Source organism: Copidosoma floridanum, unplaced genomic scaffold (genome assembly GCF_036245765.1).
Source record: "Copidosoma floridanum isolate Cflo_tuat_1 unplaced genomic scaffold, Cflo_Japanese_pri ptg000016l, whole genome shotgun sequence".
NCBI lineage: Eukaryota > Metazoa > Arthropoda > Insecta > Hymenoptera > Encyrtidae > Copidosoma > Copidosoma floridanum.
This window is the reverse complement of record NW_028321893.1, coordinates 2,441,231-2,453,076: the sequence shown is the minus strand read 5'-3', so window position 1 is coordinate 2,453,076 and position 11,846 is coordinate 2,441,231. Positions and strand designations below refer to the sequence as shown.

General features: G+C 39.3%; 3 protein-coding genes across 3 annotated transcripts; all 3 read right to left on the bottom strand.

Moving 5' to 3' along the window:
* Positions 1–5,619: 5,619 nt before the first annotated feature.
* On the bottom strand, positions 5,620–6,600 carry LOC149374646 (uncharacterized). Its single transcript, XM_089592394.1, has one exon. The coding sequence runs from the start codon at positions 6,598–6,600 to the stop codon at positions 5,620–5,622; it is 981 nt and encodes a 326-aa protein (XP_089448520.1).
* An 8-nt stretch (positions 6,601–6,608) lies between these two features.
* On the bottom strand, positions 6,609–8,687 carry LOC149374645 (uncharacterized). Its single transcript, XM_089592393.1, has one exon. The coding sequence runs from the start codon at positions 8,685–8,687 to the stop codon at positions 6,609–6,611; it is 2,079 nt and encodes a 692-aa protein (XP_089448519.1).
* Positions 8,688–8,729: 42 nt separating this feature from the next.
* LOC149374644 (uncharacterized) lies at positions 8,730–10,856 on the bottom strand. The gene has a single exon (XM_089592392.1). The coding sequence runs from the start codon at positions 10,854–10,856 to the stop codon at positions 8,730–8,732; it is 2,127 nt and encodes a 708-aa protein (XP_089448518.1).
* Between the last annotated feature and the right edge of the window lie 990 nt (positions 10,857–11,846).

Genomic DNA, 11,846 nt, shown 5'->3' with positions numbered 1-11,846 from the left:
CCATTAAAAAATAATCTTCTAAGCGCATGTTAATAATTTACATGAAAAAATAGTTACGATTGTACACAATTAATTTCTCAAGAGACTAAAAGGTTTTGACTAGGAATAATAAAATAATTGAATAACTTGACTGTTTACAATAAAACCATAATTGTTTATGATAATTTCTCTACCAAGTGAATTTTCGACATAAATGATCAGAATTTTACAATCAAAAAAAGTTATAAATGTAACGAATGTAATGTAATGAAAATTTACTTCTCAAGATAATGATAGGTTTTTGATCGAAATCCGAAATCAACTATATAAGTTTATAAGCGTTAAGTAGCTTTTTTTTAAATGGCTATATTCTCATAAGAAAGTGAGCGATTTGCTTAAACATAGTTTTTTCTTGATCTAACCATACTATATGTTAGTAATTTATTTGTAATGTTATCGTTAAGTATTTAGAAGACTAAATAAAAATTTTGTTTGAAAAGTGCACTCTACCGTACAAGTTGTGTCCTATACAACCTTAAATGGCATGGTTTATGAGTATTTTATAGTATCTTATTAATTATTACAGTTAACGGTTTCCTAATAGAACAACTCGTATAAGATTCAAATGACAGAAGTTCAATTTTATGAGGAAAAAGTACCATGACTGGCTTGGGTAAGAATCCACTGTTTTGGCAAACTTTTAATACGTTTATGTGTTAACAACATAACAATATATATCCATGCATTAATTTTATCTCAATTAACATTGTTATTTGGAATTAGGTTTAGCTAATGAGTTAAAACATAGAATTAGATATTGAAATTCATGAAACGATACGTATAATTTAGTATTAATAATACGTGACTTTGAAATTTAAAATCTTAGAACTTACAATAATCATTTGAATAAATTACTTTTCTTTAGACTTTGTTGAGACATTCTCTAGCAATTGTCTATAAAAAGTCCTTTAAAATATTGGGGATAGCAACGTCAGATTCCATTTTTCAAGTATTAAAGCTTTCTTTCTTATTTTACTAGTAAGTGCCTAAATCAACGACAAGAACTCATAGACTAATAAAAATAAAAATTATAACTTACATTCTATATACACAAAAACGAAAGTTTTTTTGATAGATGAAATATCTCAATTTTCCAGTAATATTATATAAAATCAATCAACTTGTAATCTAATTTTTTTCTATCATCCCTAATAACTAAACACAAATGTGTACTATATAGAAGGTTTCTAAGTAACTGTAACTATTTCTTTGTATTCTCATTAATTATACTATTCTGTGTGGGCAAGTTGTCAGACAAAATGATCTTAAACTCCCATGATAACGAGATATTAAATAAGTTATTACGACTATGGCTTATCATGATAACAAGTAAGAATCTGTGAAATATAATTCAAAGTTGCGTGTTGGCACCTTTGTACTCTATACACGGAGTACACTTTGTAATATGTTATAAAGTTAGCAGTTGATAATCAAGTAAAACATTATGTAGCATGTAAGTATGCTAGAAACTATTAATTTTACGTCAAAGAAATTACATTTTTATTTCTTTCTTAAGCTATGTCAGTAGCCTATAAAATGTGTTGTCTACGTAGAATAGTCTGATAAATCAGCCATAGTACGTTAGATGAGACTCATTAAAAAACATTGTGGAATTTTTTCGTACCAAATGTCTCTATATGTTTTTATCATCAATCTTGTAGCCATCATACCTGATCGTTAACAATCTTCCACTACCATAAGAGGTTGCAAGTACATCTATTTATACATTGATTATGGAGTTACTAATAAGGACTAGTAACTCTTTTATGTATCAAGATTTTCCATACTTTAAATGCAGTGTAGTATGAAAATCTTTTTATTTAGAAATTTTTATAATATAAGCAACTCAAGTTTATATTATTTTAAGTTAATTTTTGTATCTGTACTAGAATTAATAAAAGTGACTAAAGATTAATACTTATTATAAGAACTAAAAAAGAACAGAAGAAGATCATTAAATTTCTGTTTTTAAGTCATTTTAATAACGTACATCGCTGAAAGGGCCTCTATCATCACAAGCATTGAGAAAGCCTCAATAAAGCTTACTGTATTAGACTTTTCTATCATAATTTCTTATTACTCCATATCTTTTTAAGTGTGTTTTAGAACAAACTTCTTTAAATTGATTCAAAGTGCTTGTTATGAAAAATAAAAAACTGTTAGGTTCCTGAAATTTTTAACTAAGCCATTAAAGAATTAGATACTTATAGACATTAAAACGCATCTTGTTTTTCAATGGCTGTAGACACAGTGTGTGAGAAATTTTTGAAAAAAAATAATTTTTTTGACCCAACAAATAGTTCATACTTGTACTTCATTTTCGTTTATAATAGACACAATAAACTACATAAGAGTTCCAACAAAAGCCAATGGATTCTGTTATCCAACCAAAAACATTAAGGTCTAACGTAACCCAACCTATTAATAAGCACGGTACACTTTTTTATAAAACTCACATGTAACATTGTAGATGTTATAAGCCTTGAAAATAGTACATAGATCCAAAAAAAGTATAAAAAAAGCTACGAATTATAATGAGAGCATAAGAGCCGAAAAAGACAAGAAACATTTTTTTGAAACGAAAGCAAATGAGAAAGAGAAATAAAAAAAACCACAAAAATTATTAGCAAAAAGTAACAAAGCATAGAATGCAAAAAAAAAGGTAATAATATTGAGATAACAATTACTAATAAAATTTAGTCAGATATAAAACGAATTAGGAAGGATATTATTATAGTGCTCGTGCATAAGCTAATGGTGGCACAAATAGTGAATCTAGTACAGCATTGTTTAAAATAAATGTTTGATAACAGATTTATGCTGAGGCAACCACCTTAAAAACAAGTAGTTTTTATTACCAAAAAAGTTTGAAATTGGCTGTACCAATAAAATTTTTTTAATCCTTATCTCAGACTGACCCTTCATATTAATTTGCTTTTTACTTCAAATGTAGTTGTACAAAGAAAATCAGAAATCTTATTGAAGTGCGATTTTTTAAAATTTGTATAAGTAGATATGTAGTATTCAAACGTGAAACATTAAAAACATACTGGAAGCGTATGTAAAAAAAATTTAATAAATAAAATTAAATAAGAAAAACCTAGCTTCTCTGAAGAAGAATTGTTCAAATCAATGAAAAAGTGTTGTATGCTACACTAAAACATTAAATACAATAATGACTTTTGTTTTGTGTTGCAGAGACCTTGAAAGTTGATAAACAACGGATTTATACCTACTAAACGTATTCGTCACAAGTTATTTAATCAAAGATCTCCTTTTCAACATTACAAAAGATGGTAATAAAAAACAAAGAAGAGGTTATGATGAAGTAAAGAGGTGGGTAAAAAGGTTTCTGCTGGCTAAGATATCTTCAAGTGCCATAAAAAATTCCATCTTGCGCAGTTATTTTCTATATTTTATAATGACTATTCATGATCTATAAGATATCAAAGCAAATGAAATTTTAGTTCTCTCATCAATCACTTTGTAAGATATCAAAAACTTTGCATGACTAATTAAATAATAAATTGTGTCAAAATACTTAATGTTTCTATCATCTTATCCTTGTTCTATTTACAACCTAACTTTTTACACTAAACATTTTGTTTCTGCAAAAATTTTCCAAATAGTGAACGTGCTTATGTTATCAAGAACAAAGAATTTAACCGAAGTATGTTTTCCTTATCTGTTAGGAACATTTATACGAAGGTAAGTAACTTTATCTGCAGAATTTGATAACAACAGCTCTTACTGTAGCACTGAGTAGATTAGTGTACATAAACCTTGCAAATAATTACTTATAAGAGTCTGAATACATAAAAACTATTGTATAAGGACTTTTAAGCTGTTCATCTTTAAATTTTCTCCAGTTATTAATTATTTAAACAGCTGCGGTTTCCGTTCGTCTAGAAGAGACGCTAGTAGTGTTAGTTCGCGCCAGCTTACATCAGACGCTGATGTTGCCTAGATTAATGGCATTTTTGTACAGTTGAGCAAAAGTACTACGATCACATACACTGAATATTTGTGTTTCACGTTTTCTGGGTAATTTTAAGATAATTTTTACAGTCTTTGCAAACTTACGTATATTTTAGCTAGAAAAATAACACAGTTTGGTGCCACGTGTGCAGTGAATTGGCAAGGCTCTATATATTTAGTATAGGCACTTAATATAGGAGCCTGATAAAAACTGCTTGTGCTACGAGTGCGGGCTGTTTTTTCTACACACATTTATCACTGCGACTGCTGTCACCATGGAGGCTTCAGTGAGAAAAATTTGGAACTTTCTCATGACTTATGGTCTGATAGGATTAGTTGGGTGTTGGAGATTCTTGCTTTGACTCGTTGTGAGAAATACACGTAATCTACTTCTCCCTCGTCTCGTTTTTATTGTATCAATAAAGGGGAAGTAACGTTTCTCGTTACTTGTATACTTGCTTATCTTGCTGTTATCATTTTTTCACGTCCTCTTTCACAAAAGTAAAAAGTAAGTAGGAAGTATATTGAAAAGCTTTGAAAAGTTGCTCTGGCTTTTTCTCGTGGCTCTAACTTTCCAAGTCACGAATCGAAATCACCAGTTTTTTTGTTTATCCTTTGAGGATCTTCTACTCACATCAGGAAATGTTTCTCTTTCGAAAATTATAAATTTCCCTTTGTTTTTTTGCAAAGGAGATTGAAACTAAATATCAACGACAATACTTAAACTAACCAAAATTGTTTATTAGTCTAAATATAACATACAATCACCAAGAGAATGTCTCGAGGAAATTTGAGACGCGTATGCGAATGAGATTAATAAACAGCTAGCTGCCACGAAACAACGATTGAAAGCGTTGTTCGAGGAGTCTAAGCTTTTAATAACAAATAACAAAATACTACCTCAAACAAAGAGGACAATTGAAAGATCTTACTGAAGTCACTCTAGTGGGAGAGAGAATTCACTGCTCGATGACGAGTTTGATTAACAAGCTTCCTTGATCCAGCGGGGAACGGAAACTGTTGACAAACTGCTGTCTGCGTGGAAAGATCTAGTTTTGTTCGTTCTGTGTTCGATGGCCGACTTTTCAACTGAACTACGAGAGCCTGGCTGCCACGGGGGAGCTTTCCGACCTTCCTCGAGGGCCCACGAAAGCCGACTCTTAACCCGGCGCGAACTCAGCGGAGCGATCGCCAGAGAGCCCCGAAGATTGGGAATTAATAGGGGCGGGGGTCGAGCACACCAACACAAGCTCAGACGGAGCAGTTTACACTACCTTACTTGTGTGCGCGAGCCCCTTCCACGTTTACCAGCCAGTCTCTAGTATAATGTAATACAGTTCGTGCACCAAGCAGTAAGTCCCCTACAAATATTCACTTATAAGTGAACATTCCGCCCACTTTGACGCACTTGCGTCAACAAAACAATTATACACTACTAAAGAATAGGAAAGCCTAATAAGCTAATAGAAACTGTCCCTAGACTACCAACGCTTCTTAGGTAGTTTTACAACAATATCAAAATTCTGTATAATTGAATAACAGGCATTTGGTTTCAAAGAAAATAAATTGAATCATAAATTTTCAAAACTAAATTAACATTAATTAGAATGAATAAAAAAAATGTAGCTGCTCCAATTCCGGCTCGGTAGGGAGTTTAATCAACTTCACGATGGGGCGCTTGAATGACGAATTCGCAGTTTTCACCGTGACAACCCGTACGAGTCCGTCATCACCTGGATGGGTCTCAGTCACCAGACCAAGTCGCCACTGGGTCGGGGGCGAGAGTTCATCAGTCAGCAGTACTACGTCACCTTGCCGCAAATTAGGCCTTGGGTTTAGCCATTTGTTGCGACGTTGTAGATGATGAAGCATCCAGCGGGCCCAGAATGAATCCCGCAGAAGGCTGAGCAACCTCCACCGACTGTTGAAGGATGCTGGTTGTTTGGTATCATCGTAGGGCTCGGGATGGGCGAGCAATGAGGAGCCCACCAGGAAGTGCGACGGCGTCAGTGCAACTGCTTCGTTGGCATCGGTGCTGAGTGGACAGAGTGGCCTAGAATTCAGGCAGGCCTCAATCTTAGTGGCCAATGTAGTAAGCTCTTCGAAGGTGAGCTTGAGCTCTCCAATCACTCTACGGAAATGATGTTTAAAGCTCCGAACGGCAGCCTCCCACAGACCACCAAAGTGAGGAGCTCGTGGAGGGATAAAGGACCACTCGGTGCCACGACTAGCCAGTGTAGAGGCAATGCAGTCGAAGAAAGGCGACGCCAAGTTGAACAGAGCTTTTAGCTCCTTCGCTGCTTTTGTGAACGTGGTGGCGTTGTCTGAATAAATGGTGTGGCACACACCTCGACGAGCTGTGAAACGAGTAAAAGCTGCAATGAAACAATCGGTGGAAAGGTCAGACACCACTTCAATATGTACTGCTCGAGTAACAAGACAAATAAATATAGCGATGTAGCCCTTCGTCGTTTTTGCTCCTCTGCCTCTTGAGAACAGCACAGGAAACGGACCGGTATAGTCCAACCCAGTAACCGTGAAGGCACGAGAAGGCGTTGTGCGTGTAATCGGCAACGGTCCCATCTGCTGGGTCAGGCGTGGAACGTTGAACGAGCACATCGTACGCAGCGTCGATAAACTCCTGTGGCCACAGCAGATCCTCTTGTTATCCACAGGGATCGGTACAAGTGCGACAGCATGAGTTGGGTGCCGCCGTGGAGTGTCAATTCATGGGTCTCTTCTACTAGTCGTTTCACGAAGATACACGCACCAGGTAGAATCACAGGGTGCTTCTCGTTGTAAGGAAGTGCTGAGAGGTGTAAACGTCCTCCAACCCAAATGAGACCTTGACTGCATACAAACGGGCTGAGACGTGCGAGCAGGCTTCGCTTGGAGAGCGGCTTCCCAGAGAGTAACTGAGCGTGCTCTTCTTTGAAATGTTGGAGTTGAATGGCTCTGAAACAGTAGATACGAGCCATGGCCCAGTCTCTTTGAGACAAGATTCGATTTGAGTCTTCGGTTTTTGCAGTGGCTTTAAAACGCCAAGCACAGCAGTAAGCTAAAATACGAATTATCTTGCTAAAATTTGAGAACTGCTGAAGGGATGGTAAGCAGTTACATCCAGAAGTTGTTCTGTCATCGTCGATTTTCACTTCCGTGGCTGCAAGAACGTGAACCTCTTCATCTATCTGGGGTTTAAAAGGGCCTGAAGTCGGCCAAGCAGACTCTGGCAGTGGCAGCCAAGCTGGTCCATGCCACCACAACTGATAATCGGCGAGTACGGATGGTGTGAGGCCTCTAGTCGCGCAGTCTGCTGCATTATCGGCGGACCTCACGTGCCTCCAAGTCGCAGTTGGCAACCGAGTTTTTATTTCGCTAGTCCGGTTGGCCACGAAGGTCTGCCACTTTGATGGATGACTCTTTAGCCATTCCAAGACAACCCTAGAGTCTGACCAGGCGTGGATGTTAACTGGCGGTTTTAGCGGCGATTCAAGCAGATGATTGATAAGTCGTGCCAGCAGGGTAGCAGCGCAGAGCTCCAACCTCGGCAGTGACTGAACCTTCGTTGGTGCGACCTTAGTCTTCGCCAACAGAAGCATAGGCTGACGACCTGGTACGACAGAGTAAAGAGCAGCTGCGTATGCTCTCTGCGATGCGTCAGCAAACCCATGGAGATGCCACTCTTCCTTCTCAGTTGTGTTAAGCCACCTTGGGATCCGAATGAGAGAGATATTTGGAAGCTCAGCCCTGAACTGCAGCCACCTATCCTGTAAAGATTCCGGCACTGGCGTGTCCCAATCGAGGTTATCAAGCCATAAGTCTTGCATTAAAACTTTAGCTACAATAATTATAGGTGCCAGCCAGCCAAGTGGGTCAAATAATCTGGCTATTTCAGATAAAATCGAACGCTTAGTGACTTGTAGAGCTTGAGATGCAGTGTGAACTGAAAAAGTAAAGGTATCCTCGCCTGGCAACCATTTAAGACCCAAAGTTGAGATTACCTCGGTGGTTTTTACCGTTACCTCCGTCTTGTAAGCAGTGGATTGTAAGCCTGACAATAATTGATTCTCGTTAGCCGCCCACTTGCTGAGTGCCATACCAGCCGTTCCGAGTAACGCCACCAGCTGATCTCGCTTACGAAGAGCATCGTCCACAGAGTCTGCGCCGGCAAAAATGTCATCAACATACAGCATCTGTTGAAGGATGACAGTTGCCTCAGGATATTCATGGGCACCATCGAGCGAAAGCTGCTTCATGACCCGAAGCGAGAGATATGGGGCTGAAGCAGTGCCGTAGGTCACCGTGACACACCGATAATCTTGAATTGGTTGCGATTCATCCTGCCTCCACAGAACTCTTTGCCAATCGGAATCAGCTGGATGAATCCCTATCTGTCGAAACATCTTGATCACGTCTGCTGTAAACACAAACTTGAACCGTTGCCAAAGTGTTAATACGATTAAAATATTAGCCTGCAATTTCGGTCCAGGCAGGAGTACATCATTCAAGGAAAGACCATTTTTAGCCTTCTGAGAAGCGTTGAAAACGACACGTAATTTTTCAAGATTGTCTGGCTTAACAACTGCATGATGGGGCAGGTAATACGAAGGGTTCGGAACTTGCTGAGGAGGAACTAACTCCATGTGCCCTAACTCGATGTACTCGAGCATAAATGCTTGATAACGAGCAGCGAGTTGAGGATTCTTCTGCAATCATCGCTCAGAATGACGCAAACAGGCTGCAGCTAGGTCGCGGGAACCAACCAAATTAGGGCGCTTGGCAAATGGCAAACGGACCACAAAACGCCCGTTCTCATCGCGAAAATGCGTGCTCGAAAAATGCATCTCGCAAAAGTCCTCGTCTGGAGTTAAAGGAACCTTGCGAGGCACCTCTTCAATCTCCCAAAACGTCGCAAGCTGCTGTGAAAGCGATGGTTCCGCAACCACATGAAATGAGCGAACCAACTTGGACGTATCTTTCGCAGGCAAAGGCGATACGGGTCCAGTCAATAACCAGCCGAAGACAGACTGTTGAGCTAGTGGTGACCCGATCGGACCCCTTTTTATGCCATCCAGAATCAAAGTGGAATATACGTCGGCTCCTAAAATACAATCTACTCTCGCGGGCACTGCGAATTGGGGATCGGCTAAAGTCAGACCATTAATATGAGGCCAATGCCCTTGAGGAACTTTCTCCTTAGGTAAACAACCCGTAAGCTCATTCAGGACTAGAGCGGAAAATCCCATCGCGAAATTCTGATCTGAACTAGATTGCAAAATACCCTGCGCAACCGTGTTGCATCTGGCAGGTGCCTCAGTTCCCACGCCAATCACTGAAAGTGAGGTTTTTTCAGTATCTAAACTTAAATGCTGCACGGTACGTTGCGTTATGAAACATCTCTCTGCACAAGGATCAATCAAAGCACGAACCGTTAGCGATTTTCCAAATGAATTAGAAATTTTTATGCGAGCAGTCGCTAATAAGACTGAAGCACCGACAGAAACACTATGCGAAGCTACCTGAGAACCTTCACCGTCTAAATTAACATCAAGACCGGGATTGTTCGGACTATTATCTCCGGGTTTATTTTCGCGGTTGCTTGACGATTTATTCGATGAGCTGCCATCGATGTGCAATTTTGAATGGTGCGCGGCATTGCACGTAAAACAACGGTTAGGCGAAGAACATTTACTTGAAAATTGCCCCTTCCTCAAACAATTCAAACAGAGCTTCAAGCTTTTACATAATTCACATCTCTGTGCTGGGGTTTTTGCGTTGAATTGACGGCAACGATTCAACCAATGATTACCTTGACAAAGGTCACACGACGGCGTAGCTTTTGAACTCGATGAATCAACCGTTTGCGTGTTATGAGCCGTGACACGATTAGAAGAACGAGACGACGAACCCCGCTTATTCTGCGACCCCTGATTGTCGTTTGAAGAATAAGCCTGCTCTAAGGTTTGAATCCGTTTTTCTAAAAATTTCAAAATTGAATCATAAGTCGAAAACCCTTCGGTGGCTCCCTGGGATATCTCCCAAGCCTCGCGTGTGTTAACGTCTAGCTTGCGGACTATGCAATGCACTATCCAATTGTCATAGTGATCGATAGGACAATTCAAATCACGCAACGCGCGAACAGCTTCCTCGGTTCGGTCTATGATCTCGTTAAGATCCTGTATATTACGAGATTTAACCTCCGGGAGTTTCATTAAATTCTCTAGCGTGGAAGAGAGACGGATACGTGGATTATCGTACCGGCGTAAGAGCTTTCCCCACGCGACGTCGAAGTTGGTCTCGGTCACGTCAAGTCCCTTTAATCGTTGAGCGGCCGGACCCTGTACTGCGGTAGGTAAGTGTTGTAACTTCTCTATGCGAGATATACTGGCCTTATCTTTAATAAGGGAGCAAAAACGCTGCTTAAAACTCTCCCACTCAGCTTGATTTCCAGAGAAAGTTGGAAGCGAATTAGCAGGAAGCATAAGATTAGGCGCAGCGGCCGTAAAATTTTGAACGATAGGGTTCGGACCGGTGGCCGTCGCGGGCGGCTCGAGTTGGTAAATTAAATCGCAAATACGACTTAATGCGCTGATGTATTCAGTCTCTCCTGTTATATAAATTTCCTCTTCAAAGTAAGGAATATTTGGGTTTTCGTCTTCTATCGTCATCAGCTTTTCGTTATTCGATTCGAATTTTGTCCAATACGACTTGAGCAAATCCAGACGAGCCTTATAATACGTAGCATTCCGATTTTCTACTGGAGTTTTGCTGACCGTGTTTACGTAAAAGTTGGATAGAAATCCATATAACTTCAGTTGCGCTTTCAACAAGTCGTTCATAATGAAAGTAGTAGACGACAGCTAAATACAGTAAGAAAGTACCGTTGATGAGCCAACGAAGTAAACAAAACAGCGAGAGCGCTACGCTTACAACCGGCTTTACGGGAGTAGAAGAGAGACGACCAATGTTACTATATCGTATCTACGTTGTGCGAGAAGGAGAAGACGACTAACCGTCCCCGTCACACCTTTGTCCCCGTACTCCTCTACCTCGTGCGAACGCCGAAGAACTGGCCTGCATGTATACAAGTTGAGTCGAACGGGTGATGACAACGCGTAGGTGGTAGGGATTGAAGCCTCTCTGCCCTTCGAAGAACCGCACAAGGAAGAAGCGGCGATAACTGAGGCGATAACTGAAGAGACCACCGTTGTTATTGTCAACACTCCCTTCCACACTCGATCGTTCCCTCTTCCTCACTCTCGTATCACCAGGCGGCTGATGTTGTGTTTGAAATCATGAATTCACTTGATTTCACTCTCTGAAAATATTTTTTAAAAGGAAAACTGTTTCTGATGATGAAAAACCACGCTCTGCTACCATGAAAAGCTTTGAAAAGTTGCTCTGGCTTTTTCTCGTGGCTCTAACTTTCCAAGTCACGAATCGAAATCACCAGTTTTTTTGTTTATCCTTTGAGGATCTTCTACTCACATCAGGAAATGTTTCTCTTTCGAAAATTATAAATTTCCCTTTGTTTTTTTGCAAAGGAGATTGAAACTAAATATCAACGACAATACTTAAACTAACCAAAATTGTTTATTAGTCTAAATATAACATACAATCACCAAGAGAATGTCTCGAGGAAATTTGAGACGCGTATGCGAATGAGATTAATAAACAGCTAGCTGCCACGAAACAACGATTGAAAGCGTTGTTCGAGGAGTCTAAGCTTTTAATAACAAATAACAAAATACTACCTCAAACAAAGAGGACAATTGAAAGATCTTACTGAAGTCACTCTAGTGGGAGAGAGAATTCACTGCTCGATGACG

What these genes read in the sequence shown, in the direction of transcription:
- LOC149374646 (XM_089592394.1), bottom strand. Translation starts at nt 6,600, where the DNA reads ATGGGACCGTTGCCGATTACACGCACAACGCCTTCTCGTGCCTTCACG.
- LOC149374644 (XM_089592392.1), bottom strand. Translation starts at nt 10,856, where the DNA reads ATGAACGACTTGTTGAAAGCGCAACTGAAGTTATATGGATTTCTATCC.
- LOC149374645 (XM_089592393.1), bottom strand. Translation starts at nt 8,687, where the DNA reads ATGCTCGAGTACATCGAGTTAGGGCACATGGAGTTAGTTCCTCCTCAG.